Source organism: Grammomys surdaster, unplaced genomic scaffold, assembly GCF_004785775.1.
Source record: "Grammomys surdaster isolate TR1022 unplaced genomic scaffold, NIH_TR_1.0 126313, whole genome shotgun sequence".
NCBI lineage: Eukaryota > Metazoa > Chordata > Mammalia > Rodentia > Muridae > Grammomys > Grammomys surdaster.
The window spans coordinates 2753208-2779731 of record NW_021621113.1 but is presented as its reverse complement, the minus strand read 5'-3'; the positions used below and the strand labels follow the sequence as shown (position 1 = coordinate 2779731).

The 26524-nt window shown below is 48.8% G+C and overlaps 3 protein-coding genes across 6 annotated transcripts; all 3 read left to right on the top strand.

Annotated features, from left to right (window-relative positions):
* Positions 1-1391: 1391 nt before the first annotated feature.
* Txlna (taxilin alpha) lies at positions 1392-18219 on the top strand. 3 transcript variants are annotated; one of them, XM_028759612.1, is made up of 11 exons: positions 1392-1496; positions 2034-2205; positions 2907-3245; positions 4553-4644; positions 7750-7920; positions 9805-9999; positions 10343-10462; positions 10687-10761; positions 11582-11674; positions 12598-12693; positions 13280-18219. In XM_028759612.1, the coding sequence occupies exons 2-11, from the start codon at positions 2040-2042 to the stop codon at positions 13604-13606; spliced, it is 1674 nt and encodes a 557-aa protein (XP_028615445.1). In that variant the 5' UTR covers positions 1392-1496; positions 2034-2039; the 3' UTR covers positions 13607-18219. The 3 variants fall into 3 exon arrangements, with proteins under 3 accessions (XP_028615445.1, XP_028615446.1, XP_028615444.1); XM_028759613.1 differs by having other exon boundaries at positions 1438-1468; XM_028759611.1 differs by having other exon boundaries at positions 1458-1536.
* Positions 18220-18552: 333 nt separating this feature from the next.
* Ccdc28b (coiled-coil domain containing 28B) lies at positions 18553-23173 on the top strand. 2 transcript variants are annotated; one of them, XM_028759615.1, is made up of 6 exons: positions 18553-18646; positions 19679-19864; positions 21455-21621; positions 21728-21915; positions 22117-22139; positions 22997-23173. In XM_028759615.1, exons 2-6 carry the CDS (start codon positions 19701-19703, stop codon positions 23049-23051), a joined length of 597 nt encoding a protein of 198 aa, XP_028615448.1. In that variant the 5' UTR covers positions 18553-18646; positions 19679-19700; the 3' UTR covers positions 23052-23173. The 2 variants fall into 2 exon arrangements, with proteins under 2 accessions (XP_028615448.1, XP_028615447.1); XM_028759614.1 differs by lacking the exons at positions 22117-22139; positions 22997-23173 and having other exon boundaries at positions 21728-22107.
* A 699-nt stretch (positions 23174-23872) lies between these two features.
* Iqcc (IQ motif containing C) lies at positions 23873-26426 on the top strand. The gene is made up of 4 exons (XM_028759914.1): positions 23873-24029; positions 24626-24878; positions 25058-25164; positions 25257-26426. The coding sequence occupies exons 1-4, from the start codon at positions 23904-23906 to the stop codon at positions 26067-26069; spliced, it is 1299 nt and encodes a 432-aa protein (XP_028615747.1). The 5' UTR covers positions 23873-23903; the 3' UTR covers positions 26070-26426.
* Positions 26427-26524: the final 98 nt, after the last annotated feature.

The following is a 26524-nucleotide window of genomic DNA, read 5'->3' as shown; positions in this document are numbered from 1 at the left end:
CTGGGGTTGAGGCAGAACTGCATGAATCTAGGAGTTTAAAGGCCAACTGGACAACCTAACAGCCAAGGTGCATGTACATGCATTTGAGGCCAGAGGCAGTGAGTCTTTTAGAGACAGCTCTACTCTGTCCAGTGGTGGGATTACAGTCTCACCCTGATGCAACCTGCTTTTTTGTAACCTGGGTGTTTACAGGTGTTGCCTAAGGCCATCAGAAAACATTTAGATTATGATTCAAAGCAGTAGCAAAATTATAGTGATGAAATAGCAACGGAAATAATTATGGTTGGAGGTCACAACTGTATGAGGAACTGTATTAAAGGACCGCAGCATTGGGAAGGTTTAGAACCACTGCTTCTGAGTACCCTCTCTGTATGGAATTTGGTAAAGACCTGATGTAGATGCTACCTCTAGAGATTTCCAATATGTTTACTGGGAAGCAATCAGGGCGTTGGTTTCCAGATACCTTTAATCCAAACCTTTCTGAGATTCAGTTCCCTCAGTAAACTGGTAAAATGTTAAGGCCTTCTTGTTTAAGCTTTCATCACTCTGGGTAAGTGCTCTGACACACTACGTTTATTATACAGTATTTCCTCTCATAGTTACATGTCAACAGACAGAACACTACTGAGTCTGATTGACAGACCTAGTACAGAGAAATGGACACCATTTAAGAACCCTAAAGCAAAGCCCAATTGGCACAATTTGCAACATGCTCTACCCCACAGCCTGACTTGAGCCTCTGAGACTGCTGCATTTAGCCAACAGTAATTTCAACACTTCGTGGCTAATGAACATAACAGAAGCCTATAACCAAAGCCTAACCAGACCTAGGGAACTAGTTGTTTTGTTTTTAAGTTAGCCTTTTCCATACTGTCATATTTCCCAGATCACTGAGTATTCTGTACTTTCTCTGAGTAATTATGAGGGCCAAGCTATTGGATACAAGGAAAAAAATAAGTTTTACTTATAAACTTTTTGCTGGAATAGAGGGGGGAAAAGAATGCCAGACACATAACAAATTAGTGTTTTAGGTGTGGGATAAAGATCTCCTAATTCACAATTTACTCTTCTATCCATCTTCTGAGTCCTCAGAGGTCCTAGGAAGTCATACACGTTCATACGGAACTAATGGAAGAGTGTATGAAAAAAATGCCAGACTGCCAAAGTTTAAGAACCAATCATAACTTCTGCACTAGAAAAGAGGCTGACGCGAATCTCTAGACCGAATGACGTAATTTCGGACCCTCGGGGTGTTTGGCTTCTATGCTTTTCGGTAGCATCTCGGGAGTTGTGCCCCGCCGCGAGGCATGAAGGGACTCGTAGTTTTTCCCACTCCCGCCTCCAAGGCCGCCTTTACTTCTTTTTTCCCAGCAAGCTCTGCGCCAACGTTTGCTGTTGATTGGCTGCTGCAGGAGAGGGCGGTCCTGCTGGCAGCAGTTACCCAGGTTTCCGGTGCTCGACCAGAGAGGTGGGCGCCGTCGGACGTCCGCCGTGAAGTATGACTATGGGCTGTACATGGGACGAGCTCTTCAGTGGGTCTGTGGCCCAGGATGCGTTGGCCTCAGAGGAACAACTAATTCGGTGGCTGGGGGGGTGGGGGAGTCCTGCCGCCGTATTGCGCATGCGTACTTCTTTCTAGAGGGCGCGTGGGGTGTGGGTATCGTGTATGCGCGCGCGCGCGGGAATCCCACGTGGGACCTGGTGGGGCGGGGGGTCGGTCGGGACTGGAGCATCCCGCCACGTCAGTCTGCGGCTCTGAGCCAATCCCGCGCTCCGGCTGCCGAGAGGGAGCCGTGTGGTGCTGAGAAGTGGCATTCGGGAGAAAGGAGGCCTCTTCCTTCCCTCACTCTCTAAAGGGCCAGCTTCTCGGAAACCTTGCACGGGACCGTGAAGTCTCTGGCGAAGGCCGACCAGTTTGTTTGAAGCTTCGAGCGTCAGATTTTGGGATTTCTTATCTAGGTTGTGAAGAATTTTCAAGTCTAGAAAATAGCAACTGTGTCTGTAAAGGATCTGCCCCTTTTCTGGCCTTGCAGATCACAATGAAGAACCAAGACAAAAAGAATGGGCCTGGCAAACACTCCAACCCGAAGAGCAGCCCGGGGCAACGGGAAGCAGGACCGGAGGGAGCCCATGGACGACCCAGACAGACAGCTCCTGGGGCGGAAGCTGAAGGTTCCACAAGCCAGGCTCCTGGGAAGACCGAGGGTGTGTGCCAGCTCTGCTTTTCCAGTGGGCAGAGGGAGGAGTTTCTGGTACTGGCCTTGCTTCTGAGGCCAGTGTTTACCCAAGAAGGAGGAACTATAGAATGAAACAATGCCTATTCTGTGTGATCCTGTGTTTCCTGGGGAGGTGATGAAGCTTCCCACTCTTAGCCCTGGAATGGAACCTTGGGAGCATGCTCTGACTGGTTTAAACCAAATGACAATCAAATGAGACACCCTGTAAGCAAAGTCATATTCCTACTTGGCAGTGGTGGGTAATTGTCCTTAACAAGGTAGAGCTGCTACATGCCAACTATCCCTCTTGCGGGGGTGCTTTACACAGTTGTCTTTTATGGTCATCACAAGTATGTTTGGGTGTTAGAAATAATTGCATCGTTTTATAAGTAAGTAGACTTAGGGTTTAAAAAAATTAAATTGAAGCCAGGCATAGTGCCCCTCACCTTTGTTCCCAGAACTCAGGAGGCAGACACAGGCAGATGAACTCTGTGAGTTTGAGATCAGCCTTGTCTGCATAGTGAGTTCCAAGTCAGGCAGGGCCCTGTAGAGAGATCCTGCCTCAACTGAATAAGTAAACATTATTTAACCCACACTAGTGTGTTTATCTGGGCTTAAAGAAAAAGAAGATTCAAGCAAGTGGTGTTACCACTGAACTTTCATTCTATGTCTTCATCTTTCTTGCTATAGGGGCTCGAGCTAAAGCAGCTCCTTCTGGGGTCCTCTGTGACGTCTCTGAGGAGCTGAGCCGGCAGTTGGAAGACATTCTGAGTACATACTGTGTGGACAACAATCAGGGAGGCCCAGGAGCAGAGGGAGCACAAGGTGAACCCACTGAGCCAGAAGACACAGAGAAGTCCCAGACCTATGCAGCCAGGAATGGCGAGCCTGAATCGGGTATTCCAGTAGTCAATGGCGAGAAAGAGACCTCTAAGGGGGAGCCTGGCACAGAAGAGATCCGAGCAGGTGATGAGGTCGGAGACCGAGACCATCGAAGGCCACAAGAAAAGAAGAAAGCCAAGGGTCTAGGTGAGAGGGGAGTTACCGGTGAGGGAGGGAATTAAGACCTGTTATTTCATGGGATAGCTTGCTCCGTCAGGACTAAAAGGAATCTGCTTTTCAAGACAGTACATCCCCCAGTTTAGTCGTAGACAGGGTCATAGCATTGAGCTGTTCAGATCACTGACTTGGGCAAGGCCTCCTGGCATTGGCAGCAGGTGCAGGCAGGAATCCAGCTAGCTTTCTCACTGAGGATATGGAGAATAGGAGGCCTAAGTGCTCGCCAGCACCACTTTTAACCTGCTGCTGCTGGACGTGTTTATTCTCCACTCCTGGGCCTTAGTTTCCCTGTTCTACAGCAATAGAATTAGGCTGCACCAAGGTTGAAATATCAATTATTAACATGAACCAGTTAACCACAGACCTCTTCAGAATCAAGCCTTCTTGATCTAAAAAATGGACTCCTACCTGGTTAGTCCCCCACTCTCATCTGACCAGCTGAATAATTGGGAACCAGAATAATAGAAACCCAACAAAGTCATCCATTGGTTGGATTTGTCATCTCCCTGCTAATCTCTTGGGCCTGACAGTTCAGGAACCTGGTCTATGCTGACTGAGTACAGTGGAACCCAAGGAGACAATTGTAAGACTTCCTGGCTGAGGTAAAGGCAGTGGCAGCCAGGCATGGTGGCATACACCTTTAATCGCAGCACCTGAGAAGCGGGGACAAGTGGATCTCTTGAGTGCCAGACCAGCCAACTGCATAATGAAACCTAATCTCAAACAAATAAAAGACAGAGCAATGGCAGTCCTTTGACAGGAGTGGTGGGGTAATATGAAAATATGAACTTAGAATCTCATGCAAACCAAAAGTGGTAGTATATGCCTCTGATGGGGGACTAGGAGGAACAGAGGCAGAAAGACTGAGTTCAAAGCCAGCTTGGGCTACATAGCAAGACCCTCTCTCTTTCGTGTGTGTCTGTGTGTGTGTCTGTGTCTATGTCTGTTGACAGAAGTTTGGCTAATTTCTCAAGAGACATCAGACAGTAGCCCTGGGTTTGTTGATAGGCTTCCCTTTCTCCTATTCATAATGTCTTCAGATAGGTTTTCCTCTCCCTGGCAGTGCTTGCCAAAGAGATTGATCTGCCCATCGAGTGAGCATCTGGTAGTAGCACTACAGTGGTAATGTGCATTGAAGCTGCAGGACTGAGCTGGTCGTGATTCCTTATGAAGCACCAGTGTAACAGGAAAACTGCCTTAGAACTCAGAAGTGTAGGCTTGGGCCTAAAGGGAACCCTTAAGAAGTGGGGTGTGTCTTTACTCCCTGTGCTTTTCAGGGAAGGAGATCACTTTGCTGATGCAGACACTGAACACGCTGAGTACCCCAGAGGAGAAGCTGGCTGCGCTGTGCAAGAAGTACGCTGAGCTGGTCAGTCTCTCCCCCACCCCCTTTTCCTTCTGTACCCTCCCTGCCTTTGGAAAGTCAGCAGGCTACCTAGGGTAGGGGTTGGTGTACAAGAACACATATTGGCTTAATTTCTGTTAACTTTTTAAAAAATTCTCCCACCCCTGTTAAATGAGAAGTTAGTTTCCAGGCAGTATCCAGGAGAAACTTTGTAAGTAAATTTCCCAATGATTTCGGGTATAGAACGCTGGTGTTGGTCCAGGATATTGTGTACTTGTATCTTTGTGTGTTTCTGCGTACATCTCCCCAAAGCGTTCTGCCTCTTGATTTGTCAGCTTTGGGGTGGCACTCGTTATTTTACCTCCTTAGCTCTTCGTCCTGAGTGAAGTGAAAGTTAGCTCTAGGGCCTTGATCCACTGCAGGCTCAGATCTTGACAAGGTAATGACCTCCATGCTGCATCATGAGAAATATGTTAATTCCTGGAGGATCCCGAATTCAAGGCCAGCCTGTACTACATGACCTTGTCTTGAAAAAGAAATGCTAGCTGGGCAGTGGTGGCGCACGACTTTCATCCCAGCGCTTGGGAGGCAGAGGCAGGCGGATTTCTGAGTTCGAGGCCAGCCTGGTCTACAGAGTGAGTTCTAGGACAGCCCGGGCTATAAAGAGAAACCCTGTCTCGAAAGACAAAAACAAAAAAAAAAAAAAAAGGAAAAGAAAGAAAAAGAAATGCTAAATGTGGTCTTGCCACCTCTCTCATTGTAAATGTGGAGTGGGTTGGGGGTAGAGAGATACAGAGAGAGGAGTAGAGGAGGGGCAGGTGAGGGAGCTCAGTGTTTAAAAACAGTGACTGCTCTGCCAAAGGACCTGGATTTGATTCTGAGCACCCACATGGTAGCTCACAACCATTTTTATTGTTCTGGGCAATCTGACGCCCTCTTACAGACTCTGAGAGTACCAGGCACACAAGTGTAGCGTAGACACAGATGCAAGCAAAACACCAAGAGACTTTGAGTAGAATGGCGCACACCTTCATTACCAGCACTTAGGAGCCAGAGGCAGGTGGATCTTAGGTGAATCTTTTGAGTTGAAGGCCAGCCTGGTCTACAGAATGAGTTCTGGGACAGTCTGCCTACATAGTGAGTCTCCATAGTTCCAGAAAGAAAAACAGAAAAGATAAAGTCCATTTTGGGAGACTTTAACTAGGAGAGTACTGCTCCTACAAGGGAGGAGGAACTCAGCTCCTGGGGTAACTTAGGAATACGGGAGGGAGCTAACTCACAAGGAGGCGGCGCTCCACCAGCAAAGACGACAGATACAGTCAGACATGGGCAGGAGGCTTGTGCTGGTAGTCCTCTGGTTTCTTCTGGGTTTCCAGGGAAACAAGAATGATGACAGTATCTGGGGTGGGAAGATATACAGAGGAGATAAACAGTTATCTTGGAAAGGGGTGTAGATCATAGGAGAAAGGGGTGGCCTTTCTGGGCAGGTGGGAGTCTTCCAGGAGTTGGTATCTGATTTTAAAGGAAGGCTCTAAAAGCAGGGTTGCTTCAGCACTAGTGCAGCGTGAGAGGAAAGGGCTTTACGGCAGAAAAAGATGAGTCAGGTAGGAGAAAAGAGTGAAGGGTCAGCAGTTGCAAGTCTAGTAGGATGAGAGACCGAGGACCATAAATACAGATGGGGATTTAAAGCAGTGGTGACGGTCCTGGCCTGGAGTGATGGAGTTAGGCCTGTGCTGCCCAAGACAACAACCTCTCCCCAATTGATATTGGCTAGTGTGATTTGTATCTGCTAAGATGTGAGAACTTCATCAGCTTTTAAAGAGCTAAGATAAAAATGTAAAATATCGGGCTGGAGAGATGGCTCAGCGGTTAAGAGCATGGACTGCTCTTCCAGAGGTCCTGAGTTCAATTCCCAGCAACCACATGGTGGCTCACAACCATCTGTAATGGGATCTGATGCCTGACAGCTACGGTGTACTCATATACATAAAATAAATAAATAAATCTTTAAAAAAAAGTAAAATATCTGAAATTAATTATTTTACTGTCCTGTTGAAATGCTAATATTTTAAGCAGATGGTATACCTTATAGATAGAGTGCTGGGCTAGTCTGGGTAAATTATTCAACACCTTCCAGAACAAAATCAGATTTCCAAGTTGGAGCATAGTGGCACACGTACTTATCTCCAGACTGAGGCTGGAGAACATCATGAATTTGGGGTCGGTCCTAGTCTTTTTAGTTCAAGGACAGTATGGGTCACCTAGCATTACCTTGTCTCAGAAAAGCAAAGTTTAATTTTCTACCTTTCACTCTTTGATGTGGCCACGAGAAGATTATAACCATTTACTTGGGTTGCATTTCCGTTATCCAAGGCTGGATATAATCAGGGCGGAGGAGATGAGCTAGAAAGCGGTAGGTCTGTGGAAGGGGCTCAGAACTGCGTAGTAAAGAGAATTAGAAGGACTTTCTGTCAGTGACAGCCATTTGAGGCCAGCCTGATCTGCAGAGTAAGTTCCAGGACAGCCAAGGCTACATGGAGAAACCCTGTTTCAATAAAACAAAAGACAAATGAAGAAGAAGCCACAAATAAGAATAGTACTTGTAGCCGGGCAGTGGTGGCACATCCCTTTAATCCCAGCTCTGGGGGCAGAGGCACAGAAAAGACAGAGGATTTCTGTGAGTTCAAGGATAGCAAGGGCTACACAAAGAAACCTTGTCTTCAACCCCTGCCTCCCACCCCCCAAATAAGCAGTTGTTGGAAAAAGCAGTGTGTGTTGAGAAAGGAATCCGGTGCTGACAAGCTCTGTGAACTGGTTGCATGTAGATTAGTTGTCTGATAGGATGTGGGTATCCAACAGTCTGGACCATGGGATTGTCCAGTGGAGTCGGCTGGGATAGAGGCTGGGATCTGATGGCTGACTTCGTTGGTCTTGATGAGTATTCATTATTTCCCCAAGAAAGCTTTGGTCCATCTGCAGTTCCCTGGAGGAGCATGTGGCGCTCCAGTGCTTTGGTGTGAGCATGCTCTTGTTAGAGCTGTTGTGACTGGGGTGAAGAGTGAGGGGTGATTAGCTTAGGAATTTCTGTGTAAGGGGGCCCTGCAGACACTTACCACCTCCTGTTCTCAGCTGGAAGAGCACCGGAACTCCCAGAAGCAGATGAAGCTCTTGCAGAAGAAGCAGACCCAGCTGGTGCAGGAGAAGGACCATCTGCGTGGTGAGCATAGCAAGGCTGTCCTGGCCCGAAGCAAGCTTGAGAGCCTGTGCCGGGAACTGCAACGACACAACCGGTCCCTAAAGGTAGGCCAGTCAGCAGTCATTGGACCTTGTGGGCTTCCTTCTTAGAAACAACTGTGGCTTTCTATACAGTGAGTTCTAGGCCATCCTGGATTAGGAAGATTCTTTTTTTTTTTTTTAAAAAAAAAAAAAGCAGTTTAGGTATGGTATAGTTCAGTCCCAGTTCCACCAAAGAACAACTGACTTTCTGAGACTGGCATGCCGAGAGCACATGATGCAGCAGCCAGAATTTTTCTCCATTAGATAGCAGTCTCCTGCTGCCCTAGTCAGCTTTCCCTCTCTACAAATACTGAGCTTCTTAAAGACAGAGGTTTGTCTTGACTCACACTTTAGAAGCTCTAGTCCATGAGTTGGGGGACCTATTGGCTTTGGAGATGTGCGCTGAGGAGGACAGCAGCAGAATGTGGCAGGGATGTATGGTATAGCAAAACTGCTCAAGAGAACACTTCCAGCAGAAGTGTTCTTGAGGGTTCCACTCCTAGTAGCATCACAATAGGTTCCAGAGTCCTCTGCAAAATAAACCTTTGTGGAACTTTAGGATTCAAGTAGGGGAAAGGGATCAATCAAGAGAGTGCTTCCCATTGCCAGCACAAAAACTAGAAACTGGATCCCTGTCACCAGTGTACAGAGCTGGGCTAGGTAGTGTACCTCAGTAAAGTATGGTGGACTAAGAGATGGCTGAATGGTTAACAACACCTAGTAGTCTTCCAGAGGCCCCAATTTCTGTTCCTGCACCCACATTTTGCTGTCCACAAACCATCTTGAGGGGGTCTGATACTCTCATGTAACTTCTGGGCAGCCACATACATGTGACAAACATTCACTGAGACATAAATATACAGAAATAAAAGAAAAAAATGACAAGCAGTGGCTGCACAAGACAGCCCAGCGGTTACAGCATAGGCTGCTTTTCTAGAGGAGCCACTCCAGTTCCCACCACACATACGGCAGCTCACAGCTGTCTAACTCCAGTCGGGAGATCCACTACACTCTTTAAAGGGTAAAAAATAAGGTAAAGAAAAATTGATGATGGTACCTGACCTCTGGCCTCTATGTGTACATGTGTGCAGTACTCTTAACAAGCTTGCTCAGCTGGAGAGATGGCCTAGCTGCTCTTCTAGAGGTCCTTAGTTCAGTTTCCAGCAGTCACATGGTGGCTCTCCTAGTACGCATGAAGACAGTCTACTCATATACGTAAAATAAATATACATACATAAAACAAACACACGCTTTTAAAAAAAAACACTGGTGCATAGACATACATAAGGCTAAAATACTCATACATAAAATAATACTTTAAAAAAATTAAAAACCAAAACTATTCTTGTTATTAGGAGAGTATGTGTGTCCATGTCCTTGACCAATTGTGTGGTGTGGAATTTTATCTATAGACTAAATTTCAGAAGTGAAATGGCTGAGTCGGTGGGCACAGCACTAAGTGCTGATAGAATTTTCTAGGTTGCCTTCCAAAAAGTGGGCAATATAATCCCATTAAAAATGTTTTTCACCACTCTTCCAATCCTGAATATTACTACATTTTATTATCTTGTTCTCTGTGAGGAACAGGAGCAATTAAAGGACGTTAAAACAGGAACACAAAATGGAAACAAGCAGGAATCCTTAATCTAGAGTCTGTGAACAAGAATCAGGGATGCCCAGCTGTTTCACTTAGCATGAATGCTGAGTATTTCTAGGGAAAGTCACTTGATAACACATGATTTTCAGGGGCACATTAGGAAACCCCACTGTATGGCATCCTGCAGCCTAGGTGCTCCCTAGGGGCCTGGAGCGCCATTGGCAAAGACTGGGCAGTGGAACTAGTTAAGGGAGCTTTGTGCAGTGCTGGGAGCTTTGGATGACGGATCCAGGACTGGCTTCTCTCTTCAGGAAGAAGGTGTGCAGCGAGCCCGTGAGGAGGAGGAGAAGCGCAAAGAGGTGACTTCACACTTCCAGGTGACACTGAATGACATTCAGCTGCAGATGGAACAGCATAATGAGAGAAACTCCAAGCTGCGCCAAGAGAATATGGAACTAGCCGAGAGGCTCAAGAAGTTGATTGAGCAGTATGAGCTCCGTGAGGAGGTGAGGGGAGGGGATTGTGGCCATGAGGATGGGAGGTGAAGGTGATCGTGGCCAGCAGCATGTAAGGCTGGATATCCTCATAGATAAGGAACTGAAATGGAAAGAAGAGATTTGACCCCCAGTGCTTATCTCTGGGGTCTGAACTAGGTATCTGTAGACTATTCAGTTCTAGAGTGGAGGTGTGTCCTCGTCCTAGTGCCACATCAGACCTGTGGAGGTTAGGAAGGAGACGTCCCAAGGACATTGGGTCAGAGGGAGACTGTATGAAGTGACTTGTTTCCTAGAGTTGGGGCTCTCTTGAAAGGGAACTGACAAGCAGACCCCATTAATACCTTTTCTACAGCACATCGACAAAGTCTTCAAACACAAGGACCTGCAGCAGCAGCTCGTGGATGCCAAGCTCCAGCAGGCCCAGGAGATGCTGAAGGAGGCAGAGGAGCGGCACCAGCGGGAGAAGGAGTTTGTGAGGCTCAGGCCTTGGGGGCTAGAAGGAAGTGGGCTGGGTTCTGGCTTAGCTCAGTCTAGTTCTTATGGATGGGAAAGGTTTTTGCCTGCCCAGTCCAGTAATTGCCTGGACAGACAACAGTCAGTGAGCAGGTAGCCTCAGTGGGTCCAGTGCTTATGGCTAAAGAAGGCCAAACACCGCCCAGGGTTCTGACAGGTTCTGGGGTCCTGTCTTGGAAACAGCTCCTGAAGGAAGCAGTGGAGTCCCAGAGGATGTGTGAGCTGATGAAACAGCAGGAGACCCACTTAAAGCAGCAGGTGAGACAGGAGCCTGACCTGTAGTTTCCAAGACGCTTTCACAAGGGGAGTGAAGATAGGACTGTCAGCTTAGGCTGGCTTTGTGCCAGCTGGCATGGTGGTGTCGGCCAAGTCTTTTATTTATAAGTGTTTTGTTTTGTTTTGTTTTCCCCAAGACAGGGTTTCTCTGTGTAGCCCTGGCTGTCCTGAAACTTGGTTTGTAGATCAGGCTGGCCTTGAGATTTGCCTGCCTCTGCCTCCTATGGGATTAAAAGTAGGCATATGCCACCATGCCAGGTAAAACAAAAACAAAAGGCATTTTTTGTTGTTTTGTTTTGTTGTTGTTGTCGTTTGAAGAAAGGTCTCAGAGTTTAGCCCTGGCTATAGCTAACCCAGAACTCACCTTGTAGACCAGGCTCGGGTTGGCCTTGAACTTAGGACAGTCTTCTGACTTCAAATGCATGCATGTCTAGCTCAGTTTCTGTTTATTTTCCTTTATTATTATGCATATGAGGGTTTTGCATGGATGTATATCTGTGTCCCACTTGCATTGTTGGTGCCTTTAGAGGTCAGAAGAGTTACAGACAGTTGTGGCCTCCATGTAAATGCTGGGAATTGAACCCATGTCCTCTGGAAGATCAGCCATCCCTTCAGCCCCATCAGTACATGTTTTGTTTTTGTATGAGACCAATGTCTCTGCGTGCCGACGTCTCCCCAAGGCGTACTTTCCAGGATTCTCATGTTGGAACACAGCTTTGCCTGTGGTATTAGGAGGTGCTGTCTAAGTAGAGTGGTCTGTGTCTGTGTGCCGCCTCATCTGTCTTCTGTGCTTCTCACCCAGCTCGCCCTGTACACAGAGAAGTTTGAGGAGTTCCAGAACACACTTTCCAAAAGCAGTGAAGTGTTCACCACGTTCAAACAGGAGATGGAAAAGGTAACCACAGGGACTCAGTCCCTCAGCCTGGTTAAGGGGCTCTGCCCACTTTCTTCAGAACTGAGTTGCCCTTGGCTGACCTACAGGAACTCTATATCAAGAAGAGGTAGTTGGGGGCTGGAGAGATGGCTCAGTGGTTAAGAGCACTGACTGCACTTCCAGAGGTCCTGAGTTCAAATCCCAGCAACCACATGGTGGCTCACAACCATCTGTAATGAGATCTGATGCCCTCTTCTGGTGTGTCTGAAGACAGCTACAGTGTATTCATATATAATAAATAAATAAATTTAAAAAAAGATGGAAATCAGAGATAGACCTTAAAAAAAAAAAAAAAAAAAAAAAAAAGAAGAGGTAGTTGTCCTGTCCAGCAGGGCATTAAACAGGGGTTCGGGGAGATCACCTGAAAGAGAAAGTGGGGGACAGGCTGATGCAAGGAATGACGATCTATCTATAGTCTGATCAGATCGCCATTTTTACTTTTTCACACACAGGTTGTATACACAAAAAAGGCAGGATATGGGGAAGGGGATGACGCAGGAGTGTAGATGTTCAGGGGGAGTACAAATATCTTCCAGAACAGAGTATCAGCTGAGTGAAGGTTCAGGGGACAGGACACTATGACTCCTCCAGAGTTCTGGGATAAAGGCACCATGCATATTTTTAAACAACATTGTGGGTAGGTATGTGTGTGTATGGGGTATGCAGATAGCACAGAATGCATATGGAGATCCAAAGACCGTCTACAGGAGTTGACTCTGGGTTTGGGGCATGGAGTTCATTGTTAGGCTTGGCAGCAAGTACCTTCTTATTTCCTAAGCAGTCTTGTCAGCCCTGCAGGCCTCAGCTCAACTTGAGGCTCCCTGTTGGCACAGACGTGAAGATCGTCCACCTCTGACCTTCTCTTTTCGTCTGTGCCGTAACAGATGACAAAGAAGATCAAGAAGCTAGAGAAAGAAACCACCATGTATCGATCCCGGTGGGAGAGCAGCAATAAGGCTCTGCTGGAGATGGCTGAAGAGGTGGGTGGACTGTCATGGACTGCTCTGTCAGTCACTGGCACAATACACATGAACTGCAGCTTTTTCCAGGAGCACTGATCCAAGGGAACCTTTTTTGAGACGTTTTATAAATCTCTACACATTTTTTGAGACCTGAGATTGGTTGGTAGTCCTGTTTAACAGTTGACATTTTCTTTGTTTGTTTTGGTTTTGGGTTTTTTTGTTTTTTGTTTTTTTGTTTTTTTTTGTCTTTTTTTTTGGTTTTTTTTTTTTTTTTGGTTTTTCGAGACAGGGTTTCTCTGTATAGTCCTGGCTGTCCTGGAACTCACTCTGTAGACCAGGCTGGCCTCGAACTCAGAAATCTCCCTGCCTCTGCCTCCCAAGTGCTGGGATTAAAGGCGTGCGCCACCACAGCCCGGCTAACAGTTGACATTTTCAAGGTGCTCGAGATATGTCAAGGTCATTTGATAGATAAGTAGAAGAATACATCCTCTGACACCAAAGTCAGACTAAGCTAGGGCCGTTACTACAAGGGCCAGCTATTGGGTTTAAGTTGCCCAAACTTGAGGAAGTGACTGCCTCACTGAATGCTTCATTTTCTATCTAGAAAACCCTCCGGGACAAAGAGCTGGAAGGCCTGCATGTGAAAATCCAGCGGCTGGAGAAGTTGTGCCGAGCGCTGCAGACAGAGCGCAATGACCTCAACAAGAGGGTACAGGACCTGACTGCTGGGGGCCAGGGCTCCCTCACTGACATTGGCTCTGAGCGGAGGCCGGAGGCTGCCACTGCCTCCAAGGAACAAGGTGTTGAGAGTCCTGGGGCTCAACCATCCAGCTCTCCAAGGGCTACAGATGCCTCCGGCTGCCCTGGAGCACGGAGCACAGAAACAGCAGGCCAAACAGGGCCCGGAGAGCCCACCTCTGTCACTGCCTAGAGATCATGGTGCTTGGGCATGCTGGGAAGGGGGCAGCAGCCCAGTCAGGCCTGGTCCATGCAAGGCTTCCACACTGAGCAGCCTAGTGCTGAGGCCCGGGTGTTCTAACCTGGAGGGCATCGGACACTTTGCAATTTTGAATTTTGTGGGTTAGCCTTACATGGCTGGGGCAGGTGTGCAAACCTCATGCAGTTCCATAGTTTACACTTGTAGGTGTGCTGTGGGCCTCACCACGGTTGGATGTGCAGATGACGTTGGTGACTCTGTAAACTGAAGAGTCTTAGAAGATGTCAGCTGTAGCTGCCATCACAATAAGCTGGCAGGTCAGATGACTCCAATATTTTCCTACCCAGCTCTGAGGCTCAGACCCCTCTTGGCCCTTTTCAGAGCTCGTGACAAGCGAAAACACCCAGGCCTGAACTCTCCTTTATAAGCAGAAATTTGGGCAGTTTGGGCTCTTGTCACTCCCCTGGAGGTTCCATTGCTTCTCTTAACCTGGGGATGATGTCCCTGGCAGAGTCTGTGGGAACAGAAGTGGAGGGTGTGGTTGTGTGGGAAGGAATCCCCCTCAGGCCCACTTCCTCTCTGGTAGTGCCAGGTCCAGGCCAGTGTTGCTTCTCAGTTCTCAGTAGCCTTATCATTCACAGGTGCCTCTAGCCTGCACAAATAATTGACAGATGTCACCCAAAGGATTCTTTTGGGAGGGTTTTTGTTTGCTTGTTTTGCATAAGAGTTTGTATTAAAGAACTTGGAAGGAAGGAAGAGGGATACTCTAGCAGTGGTTCCCAGGTGCCTGGCCTCCAGTGCCCTACTCGGAACCGCCCTGTCGGAGTCCTTTGCCATGTAGGTGCCAAGGTGTCCTGCTTGGGAAGGTGAGGTATTTCAGAGACAGAAAGAGGCTTCCAATGGCTTTGCCACAAACTTGCCTATGGGCTTCAGCCTAGGCGACGCCCACTGGTTCCCATCATTCCTCCATGCAGCCTTTGCTGGACCCCAGGTCCGAATGCCCCTTGAATTATGGTCTTTTTTTTTTTCCCCTGCCTCCTCACCTCCAACTCAGGAGCAGTTTTTGAAGACTGCTCACGTGCTGTTTCCTAGCCCCCTCTCAGCCAGAAAGTGAGTCCTTGGGATTTCACTTCTTCCTGCCTAAGCTGACTGGCAGGTCAAGAACACACATCCCAGGAACCAAAATAGCTGCAGGGACTTGTCTTTACCCTCCCTCCCCACCCCCCTCACAATGTCACTGTCCTCTACGCAGCCTTGCTGAAGTTCTTGCTGCTCACCTGTCTGGCTGTAGCAGTTTCCACAGCAGCTTTCCAGATAACAGTGTCTCCTTTCCGTAAGCTAAGTGGACCATATCCTGAGGCTGGATAGAATTTTGCTTCTAACTGTATTTCAACTATTGCATTATCCTGCAAGTTTCTTCATCTCTCATAACTAGCCTCTATGGCCCCACATTCATTAGAAATTGAGCTGGGTGTGTGGTCTGTTCCTGTAATCCCAGAACTCAGCAGAGCTAGGAAGCAGGAGTGACCCCTTGTCGAAAACCAAAAAGTAAAAGGCTGGGAGACAACATCACATGCTAACAATCATGTGCTTAAATCTACAAATTACGAATGACCCCTTCCCCATGTCACATTCTCTACCATTTCAAATACTTAGTACCCCCAGACTCCCAGCTGTGGGAGTGTTGAGGCTGCTTTGCCATCTCCAGCTGGGATCTGTTGTCCTGTGGAATTTCTCCCAAGGTCTTATCTCTTGGAAATCATAATAGTATTCCTGTTCCAGTAAGGCCTCCCAGCCCGTATTCCAGGCTGAGATCTGACCTGTTAACCCATGGAGCTCTTCAGGCCGTAGGGATGTAAGGGTAAGGCGTCTTTCTGCCTCCTTGGAAACGGAAGGGCCTTCTGTGGTCCACACGTCGGCTTGCATCACTTCAGCTACCTCTTAAAGCATGTGCAGGGTTACAGCTGTTAGGTCTTGGTGTGGCGGGCTGGGAGGCTACAATTTGTCAGTAGAACCTTGGCTGTTTGCTCCATCCACTTGTAGGCAGCCAGGACGATACATAGATGGTAATCTCTTCCTTTCTCCTCTCCACTGACCAAATCTAAACAGTCCCTACAGCTGCTCTGCTTTCCAAAGTCAGCCCAGGAGCCTGGGCCAGCTGCAGGGAAGTGGCCTATCTGTGAGAGGGCCACTGCCTTCCTCACGTGGCCAAGTCCCTTGCACATGACCTCATTTTAGGACCAAGAGCTGTGTTGGTTTCTTAGATTGTTAGTTTTTCTCTAGAGGACCACAGTGGGTATGGCTTAGAGCCCAGGGCCCTTGGCTATACAAACAATATTTAGGTCCTTGTCCAGGTGAGAGTTTCATGTACGCCATGTCAGCCCCATTCTTTGTCGTCGTTTTCTATGAGGCTTTTGGACCACGGGCAGAGCTTAGGCACTTTCGGTAAGAATGTTGTTTCTGTAAAGATGGTTATTTAACGCTTCCCAATCCCCGTCATGTTAGTCCTACTGAGGGCTGACCAGAGGCCGGTGGAACTGCCCAGGTGTCCACAGTGGGGCTGTGGCCTGCTGAGAGTTGTTCCAGCCCCCCTTCCCACCTTAATAGCCTGGGTGGATCACCAGGCATCTGACTGCCCTTAACCAGCCTAGGGTAGGAGGACTGCCTCTGTCCCAGTGATTGCTTTCCTTTGCCACCCACACTTGTTTGAAGTTGAACTGACACCATTTTCTTTCTTCCCTCTCCCCTTCCCAGTCTACTTTTGGTATTCACAACAGCCAGGGACTTGATACTGATGTATTTTACACCACATTAAATAGTCTGTTGCCTTATTTGTATCTCAGCTAATAGATGATTTGATGTTTTCTGGATCGACAAAGTGACCTGCCATGATCCTGCACCTCTCTACTGGCCATAGGTTGAGGACCCTGACAGATTCTCTAGCTGTGTTTGCTTTTGGTGTAGAAAAGAAAATCAAAGGACATAAGTAAAAAATTTTAGAAGTTTGAATAAGGTGTGCACACATGTAATCCCAGCACGGAAAGGCTGAGGCATGGTTGCCATGAGTTCAAGGCTGCCTTGGGCAGCATCAGCTAGGCTTGTCTCAAGGAGGTGGAATTGAGGGCCTCCAGACATGGTAGGACATGCTCTTAATACCAGCACTCTGAAGGAAAAGGCAGAAGGATCTCTCAATTTGAGGTCAGCCTGGTCTACGTATAGTATTCCAGTGTGCTGTAGTGAGGGCCTGTGAGAGTGAGGTGGAGGGGTGGCTCCCTGGATGGTAAGAGGACGTGCTCCTTCTTTTGTTCTCCGTAAGTACATCTTGACACCGCCACACATGTACATACAATGTTCATATAATAATACATGTAATTTTTAAAAAATTAGTAACTATTGAGAGGAAAAGTACTTTTAAAGCAGGTAGAGGTCCTGAAAAGGACAGACAGAAGTCATGACCTGATCAGTTGAACCTGCCATAATAGAACATGTCTTTAATCCCAAAGGTTTATAAGACCTTTACAAAAAGAAAAGTTGCTTACAAGTTTTGCAAGGTGCCCAGGAGGGTGAGGGAAGAGAGGAGTTCTGTTTAGGTGTTCTTGAAAGTTTTGAACAGAGAGAACAGTAAGGACCCATTGAAGGAAGGTGTTCAAACAGTACTGAGTAAGGCGTGAACTACTGGGCCTGTGCCATTGGCCCTCCTCAGGGGACCGCACAAGGACTTTGTGCAGACTTTGTGGTTCTTTAATTCAGCTCGTTTCCTCTAGGGGAAACTACATGTGGCCTCACCCAGCACCAATCCTCTCTCAGTTGGTTAGGCAGAAAAGATGGAAATGCTCAGCTTTACAGGAGCTGTGCCTCGATCCCTTCTAGCCAGAGGTGGTAGGCTAATACTAATCCATGTACATCAGACACCACATTGGATCCAGAAGTCCTCCAGTAGGGTGGGAGAGGATTCCTTTCCTGATCCAGGTCAGGAGCTTCCAAGTAAAGTAGCTCTACTAAAGCTCTGGCTCCTCAGGGAAGCTGCTGAAGGTGGGAACCCCAAGGTGCTTCTGCGCCCTCTGCCACTTCTAAGAGGAAAGGGACATCCCCACTGTGCACCTCTCTCTCTGGTTCTCAGTCTGCAGAAGCAACAACTCTGGGTCCCCACAGCCAGGGTCCCATGTCAGGGAAATCTGTTGTTGAGGAAAAGAGAAGATGGGTGCTTTGTTGCCTAGGTCTGTTTAATTTGAGCCTGCTGGGCAGCCTGGCTAAGGACACTACTCTCCTGTGGCATCAGATACTGCTCTGGAAATCTGAACCAAGATCCTCTGCCAGATCTTTAAATAGCTGCCTCATTGATCGGACCTCCCTCCTGGCCAGCTGCACTACAACCAACAGTTCCTTCCCATCTCCTGCCAGGTTGCCAGATCTCCTGTTGTGCTCTGGATCTACCTATGTAGGAGGTGGGGAGAGGTCCTGTCAGTTGAAATGCACTTAGAGGCTAGGAATGTCTGGATGTAATGGAACAACGACATTGCCCAGGAATGAGTGACTACTGGTTATTTTCAGCAAAATAACAATTATGTCTCAGGATTATAAGGATTAAATGTATATAAAAGGCTTAACGGTGCTTGGGTAGTGGTTGTCTTTGTTTCTTCGGGTGCCTGCTCCTTATATATTTACATATTGTCTATGCCCACACATTCATTTATTCCCATCATTCCCCTCCTGCAAACAAAGCCACCACCATTTTGTAAGGGATTCCCTCCGAACATGACAAGAAAAGGAAATTATTTTAACTTCATATCCCGCAACTGACAGAGTTAGTTCCCTTACTTCATTCGAGGTAGGTAGGAACTGTTAAATTGATGTGAGGACTCTCCTCCCGCTCAGCTCCCGGTGAATCCAAACAGGGCTCCTTTCTCTTTAAATGCAAATCACTTCCAGGCAGCTTAGCTCCCACCAGCTCTAGTTCCCGGGAGGAGCGAGAAAGCAGGGTGGAGGGAGACAGCTAAGAAGCACTGTTCTACACTCCAGACCCCAAACCTCCAGGTCAGTAGAACCCCAAGGAGTGTGAGAAGGGAGTGAGGAGGGTGGAGTGGGGTGATGCACCTGATGCTCGTTTTTGAAGCCGGAATTGAGAACTGAGTGATCCTTAGCCACATCTTCTCAGGCTGATCTCAGTCGCTCTGGCTGCTGCTTCCATCAGTCACTGGGTCACACTGCTGCTACACGGAGAGACAGAGTTCTCTGTCTCTCTTCCACCACCACCCCCAGCCCTACTGATGCCACCCAGTTGTTCCATGCAAGTTTAAATGCTTACGTTCCTGTTCCGCTATCGCTATCTCGGAAGTAAAGTGACCGAGCTGATAACAGTCGGAACTGAGATACCAGCCTCCGCCCCCCACTCCGCCCCCAGACGACCCCAGCAGACCAGATGCCTAGGTGATCATGGGAGTCAGGCTAAGCCAGTCTAGTCACAGTTACAGACATTGTTGGAGGTCTAGCCCCAAAGACTTTCTAACTAGAAAAAGAAGAGATTAGAAGTTGTTCCGAGGAACTTCTGGGCACCCCCAGCATGTGTAGTTGAAGTGGAAGGGCCGGTATGTAAGTGATGGGCCTGGTCGATGTGGTTGACCAGGCTATTTCCAGGTGTCCCTACCTTAGCTGGGTTGCATCTCATGCAGTGTTAGTCAGTATCCGCCATATACAGACTGTTGCCTAGTGAAGACACTCCTGATCCTCAGCTGCCTCCCCTAGTCACATCCACCCTGTCTCCTGAGCATTTTCTTCTACAGCCCCAGGCTCTGGGCTGAAGTGACATGAAAACACGATGACCCTGGTCTAGGCCAGCCCTCTCAGGCACGCAAATGGGGCTTTCAGGGACAAAGGGGCTTCGCCAGCTTTGGAAGGTCTTTCAGACACATAGCTACAGTTTAGCAGCAGGCTGGCATCTGGCTCTGTACAGACACCAGGACGGAGCTCCTGACTGCTGGACAAGGATAAATTTGATCGGAGAAGGCTCCGATCAAAGCGGGTGCTGGGTGAAGGGATGATTTCCCCCCTCATTATCTTCCTAACCAGACCTGACGTCCAGCAACACCCAATGGAAGACAAAAAGAAGAAACGGAGTCCTAAGCCCTGCCTCGCCCAACCAGCACAAGCCGCAGGCACACTGCGCAGAGTCCCCGTGCCCACCAGCCACAGCGGCTCCCTGGCTCTGGGACTCCCTCATTTGCCATCACCCAAGCAGCGAGCCAAGTTCAAGAGGTGAGTAAGGAAGGGGTGCTGGGCAAGAATAGAGACTCCCAGCTCTGGGCTGAGCACTGTGGAAATGAGGAAGGGCCTTCAGACATCGCTGCAGCGGCAACAATGCCTTACCCACTCACTGGTGATGTAGACCCAATGCATGTCCTCAAGTACACAGAGAGATAAAGCCAGGGACTTCCTGGGACCAAGCAGAGTGATGGTGTATCTCTGAGGAGGAAGTCAGTGTGAGAGACACTGAAGAGGGGAGGCTATTCAACACTGAAAAGCTCGTGTAAAAGCAACGACATTGCAGGAGTGTAGGGAACAAATACCTGGGGAGCGATTTCTTCCTCTATTTCATTTTATTGTGGTAATGCTGGGGGATTGAACTCAAGTACCCAGCATGCTAAGCGAGTGGGCTGAGCTTTGTTTCTAGCCCAGTTAAGTTCTCTGCTCAGTTCTTTTTAAATAATGGAAATCTGGCTGGAAGTGGCAGTGCAGAACCATAATCCCAGCATGAGGGTAGCAGAGGTGCGGGATCAGGAGTTCAAAGGTCACTGGCTATGTGGAGAGTTTGAAGTTAGCCTGGGTTACAAGAGACCCTGCCTCAAAAAAAAAAAAAATCAATAGTTGTTTAGAATTTTGGTGGCCAAGGGTGGTGGCAGAGGCTGGTAGATCTATGAGGACAGCCTGGACTACACAGTAAGTTCCAGGCCAGTCAAGGCTGCATAGTTAGACCTTGTCTCAAAACAACAAAAACAAAATCAATTTGGATCCTACTCTATGTCCACTTTTGTTCCCATAAATACAATGTGTTCTTTTCCCTATTGTTTTAAATAAAACCAGCTCCATCTGCCTGGCCAGCTCGCATACCCGCATGGCTGTAGTAGGTTTTATCTGAAGCTCGGGGCTGTTTAAGAATAGTAGGAAAGGGGGCTGGAGAGATGGCTCAGCGGTTGAGAGCACTGACTGCTCTTCCAGAGGTCGTGAGTTCAAATCCCAGCAACCACATGGTGGCTCACAACCATCCGTAATGAGATTGGATGCCCTCTTCTGGTGTGTCCGAAGACAGCGACAGTGTACTCATAAATAAAATAAATAAATAAATCTTTAAAAAAAAATATTAAAAAAAAAAAAGAATAGTAGGAAATACAGTTGGAGAGAGGAAGGCCCAACTGGCTGGTTCAGGGTTACTCTGGGGAGACAGAATGTGTTACCCTGCTGTAGCCAAAGCCACACCTTCAAGGAGATGGAAAATTCACAACAGTTTCTGGAATAGAACAAGAACAGGAAGATTTTTTGGTGGGAGGTGCTTCATTGGCAGTAAAGGAAGAAACTCCCTCAAGGACAAGTGACCTGTCCAGGGTAATAGGGGCTTCATGGCTCCTGCTCTGCCTCCTTGCAGGTATGCCTCTGGCTGCAGCATCTGTGGAAACAGATGTCTTTCTGCCCTCTTCCTCTCTTCCCTTCATGAGCTCCTTCCCTTAACCTATCCTGCTGCTCAGGGTAGGACCTGAGAACAAACACCAGTTTGTGTTGGTGAGTGGGTGGGGCAGATGAAGCAGAGAGACGTGGCACACCCATGACCATGGCCATGTCTACTTCACCCAGAGTAGGCAAGGAGAAATGCAGAGCGGTGCTGGCTGGAGGTGGAGGCGGCTCCGCAGGCACACCCCTGCAACACTCCTTCCTGACAGAGGTGACAGATGTCTATGAGATGGAGGGAGGACTACTGAACTTGCTCAATGATTTTCATTCAGGTCGCCTGCAGGCCTTTGGTAAGTCCAGGAGCAGGGTGGTTCTGTGGGTGCTGCTGGGGTCTTGGTCTGGGGGCAGCCTGGGCTTAGGGTCCCAGGCTCCCTTGTCAACTCAAGAGTTGTCCAGGGACAGAATGCTCCTTCGAGCAGTTGGAGCATGTTCGGGAGATGCAGGAGAAGTTGGCTAGACTGCACTTCAGCCTGGATGTGTGTGGCGAGGAAGAGGACGAAGAAGAGGATGGGGTCACAGAAAGCTTGCCTGAGGAGCAGAAGAAGACAATGGCTGACCGAAACCTGGACCAGCTGCTTAGCAATGTGGGTCATAGAGCTGGCTGTTTAGGATCCTGGGGACACCAAGGGTGGAGAGGGCACAGGCTCCCAAGTCTCCCAGTGAAAAGTTCGGGGTACATGAACCAGAGTTGTGAGTTCCTCAAGCTGCACTAGTAGGACTTCCCCAGAGCATCCAGGTTTGTTCTGGGTCCCCTGACATAAACCCCCTTTTCCTTCTGTTGACAGCTAGAAGATCTTAGCAATTCCATGTATCCTTTCCAAGGGGCTTAATGAGGTTCATGTGCCTCTCAGGTGAGGGAGAAATGAGGGGTGGGAAATCAGTTTCTTCCTGCCTCTATTCACACATAACAAATATTCCCATTTCTTGCTGTCCTACTGACTCAGACTTAGCCATAAACTGCCCCCACTTAAGAGGAATGTAGAATTTACCAAATTCTAAAGGAAAAATGCATCAGGTGTGGTGGCACAAAATGTTAATCCCAGCACTCGGAAGGCAGAGGCAAGTGGAGCTCTTGAGTTTGAGGTCACTACGTAGTGAATCCAGGATTCTAGGACACCCAGGATTAAACAAACAAAGTGGAGTGGTGGAGGAGAGAAAAACGCATGTAGGGTGTATGGTTTAAACACTGGTATCTTTTTTGTTTGTTTTGAGACTAAGTCTCACTGTGTAAACCCTGGTATGATGAAAGTCTTTGAAGCTGACACCAATACATAGCAAAGCTTGTCTGCTGTTCTCCTGCCCTTTCAGCCTTTTGCGGGGGGCGGGGGGGAGCGGGGGGGGGGCGGGTGGAGGGGCAGGAGGAATTCGGGAGTTAGAGACAAGGTTTCTCTGTGTAGCCCTGGCTGTTCTGAGTAGAGCAGGCTGGCCTCGAACTCACAGAGATACTATCCAACTGCCTCTGCTTCCCAAGTGCTGGGATTAAAGGCATATGCCACTACATCTGGCTCCTTTCGGATTTTAATCCTTATTTAAATTGTGCCCTGGTGTGGTGACCCCGAAAACGAACACACACACACACACACACACACACTCACACGGCCTGTACAGGGTGGGAAGGCATATGGATACACAGGTCCAAAGTGTCACAGTCCTTGACTGGCACAGACAGAAGCTGCATTTGGCAGAGAATGCCGAGCCTGAGGAGCAGCCAGCGGTGTAGGTGTCGCCTAGACTCTGCTGCTTCTCGCCTTCTCTTCAAACTGTGACTTTTTACGGATTTGGGAGCCCCTAGGTGCTATGGGGTCGGGGGCACTGGTTGGAATTAAACAAACGGAAAAGCGACTCCCCGGTGTTCTCCTTGCTCTTACTGTGTCATAGACCGAGTTGGGGATGGGGGGAGGGGGAACGGGCTCGAACGGGACCCGGATGCGAGCGCGAGTCGGAGGGAGAAGCCCAGCATGTGACCCTGGAAACCGCGGGTGGGGCCTCGTGTGCGCATGCCCAGAAGCGGCGCTGCCTGAAGACTCACTGCGCAAGCGCACGCATGCGGCTGACGCACCGCGCCTGGCGGTTGGTAACGAGATGGATCCTGACCTCTTCCTTCGAAAGGTGTCTACATTGCAGGTCGGGATGGAGTTGCGAGTGCACCTGGGGTCAGGGGCTAGACCTTCCGGCGAGATGCAGCTGTCACATAACGTCCCTTACCCGCACGCCTTCTGCCCTGCACTCAAGAATGCGGAGCTGTGGCTGGGTTAGGGAGAGATAAAAGGACCGTAAATCGAGAATGAGGGTCCCGCTCAGCATCTTCTCTTCGCCTCCCAGAGCTTCAAAACATAGTCGCCTAACCCTTCCCCACGACCGTGTTCTCTCTGGCTGCCTCCAGGATGCAAAGATCTCTCCCTTTTGGGCTCAGAGGTCGAGTGCTTGCCCAGCAAGTGCAAGGCCATGGGCTTGATTCTCCATCTGCCAACAACCATAAAATCAAGAGCGCTTGCCAAGATACCGCTTTCTAAAAATGTTAAGAGGTATCTTTCCCACTTATTCTCTACATTAGGCTGCCTTCCGGGGCTTCATGGTCCGACGTCAATTCCAGAGCCTTCGAGCTGAGTATGAGGCAATTGTCCAGGAGATTGAGGGTGACCTCAGCACGCTTCAGTGGACTGGGGGATGGATTCCAAGGCCCATATTTCTCCCAGAGGTACTACACACCTCAGGGGGAAAGGAAAGAATCTGCTATAGGGTTCAAGGGAATCGTGGGACTCCCCTCTTTGAAGATTTATTTTATGTGTGAGGGTGTTTTGCCTGTTGTTTGTACACTGTAAGTATGCCTGGCACACCCGTTGGTCAAAAGAGGACATTAGACCCTCTAGAACTGGAGTTAAAACTGTGAACCACCATATGGGTGCTGGGAACTGAACCTGGGTCCTCTCAGCGAGTTCTTTGAACTGCTGAGCCATCTCTCCAGCAAGCTCCCAAAGTCTGTAGACACAGAGCCTTACTAGGTAGCCCTGGCTGGCCTTCAACGCAACAGATTTTCCTGCCTCAGCCTTCCCAGGTGCTACTAGCCAGACTGGAACTTTTTTTTTTTTTTTTTTTTTTTTTTTTTTTTTTTGTGCAAAAGCTTCAGTAGTCATTGGAAGAGAAAGCAGATTCACTTCCTCACACCCCAATCCCTAATCCTACCCACTTGCTCACTAGACTATGGTTTCCAGACATTAGTGATCGTGGTGGTGGTGGTGGTGGTGGTGGTAGTGTTAGCTCTGCGTGTCTCACACCTCTCTAAATTCTCATAAGGCAAAATCTCATCGATCCTGGAAAGCAGAGAAAATCACAAACCCAGAGCAGAAACTATGGAGCCATTCCCCATATAAAGACTCTAAAAAGGAACTCATCTGGGAGGAGATGGCTCTGAAGAAGACAGAAAAGAGCCCAGCAAAGCCAGGAAGTCTTTGCAGAGATGATAGCCCCTGGTCACAGGCTGAGCAGGGCAGGAGAGCCAGCCAGGGGAACAGCAGAGATACCTCTGTCTCCAGGGTGGAAAATGCAGGTACTTATCTGGCTAGACCAAGGCAGTTCCGACCTCCTCTGGGTCTCAGCCTCCCATGACCCATGAAAGGATACAGTTGTAACCCTCCCCCACCTCCTCCTCTCTGCCAGTATCTAGGACTAGACTAGTTCCCAGTATCTAAGGCTGTCTCAAAGTGTTCTCTTCCTTCTTCATTGAAGTCACAGATCTAGGATTGTCCCAGAGCCAACAGGAGCTCCAGGAGCAGCGCAACCACTTGGCCATGGAGCTGCTGTGGCTGCAGCAGGCCATCAACAGTCGAAAGGAGGTAGGACTGACTGAAAGCCCTCTCTGAACTCATGGTGGGGGAGGAGCCTTTTGCCATGCCTGAGCAAGCTCACCTCTCTTCTTTCCTAACAGTACCTAATTCTCAAGCAAACCCTGAGATCCCCAGAAGCCAGCCAGACCAGAGACGAGCCTCCCAACACGTGCCTGAAGCACAGGGGACAGGCCCATGAGAAAACCTGGTTGCAGTCAAGCTGTGTTCTGGACAACCAGTCGTACAGAGACAGGATTATAGGAGAGCCCTGTCATGCAGAGGACACCTGCCACAAGGGCAGACTGCAGCCCCAGAAATCCCCAGACAGTGTGACCAGTACTGGCAAAGCCACTGCTGGGTCTAAAGGCAGGGAACTCTGCTATGGGAACTCTGGATCACACCTGCCTGCAGCATTAGAGAGCCAGGCTGGAGGGGACAGGGTCGCCAAAGGGCCAGACCATGGAGGACAGCCCTTTAATGAAACCTCCCTACAGCAGTTGAAACTCCTAGAGGATCAGACCCCTGGGGACCTCAGGTTTAGGAGTCCTTATTCTGGAAAAGCTGAAACACAGCCACCTACTCTCTGCGAAAATCTAAATGTTAACGACAGATATTCCAGAAAGCCAAGCTACAAGGAGGCCGACTGCCGAAGGGCCGGGCCCTGTGATTTGAGTATCTCAGAAGGCCACATGATTTGGGATGAGACCTTGGCAGGGCAGGAACGTGGTAGTCTGGATCTCACAAGGACTAAACCACCCAAGAGCCAACCTCCTAGTACTAGCACTTCTAGGTATCTCACAAGGACTAAACCACCCAAGAGCCAACCCCCTAGTGCTAGCACTTTGAGCCATGGAACGACCAGTGAGCTTAGTCCAGAAGGATGGGAAAGCCATGGGACTCTGCAGTGCAGATGAAGAAATGGAGAACTTGTCTTTCGCAAGACAGGACTAGGGGAAGGGCAGATACTAGCAAGAAAGCAGGACCATCAGGGAAGACGTGAGGATCTAGGAGAGGAAGGGTTCCCAAAGGGGATGCTATGAAAAATGATAAGGGAAGCAGGCCCTTGTCCTGCCTCCGTGGTATCACCTCTGTCTCCTGCCCTTGGCCCTTGGTATCAGGCTAAGAGAAGCTGGAGGGCTGAACTGGTACAATAGGAGAAAGGAGGAGGCCATGCCCTTGTATCTTCCGCCTGTGACTTAAGCCAAATTTCACCTTGTCTTGGGGTAACTAGGGTAGGAGGATCATGGAGAATAAGAGTTTTTCTTGGACTGGTGGACGCCACACAGGAGGAGCTGTGTGGGCAAGTGATGATCTCCCTGGAGACGGCTCACCGTCTTGGTCGGCTGCCATGCGTGTGCTCTGGTGAGGC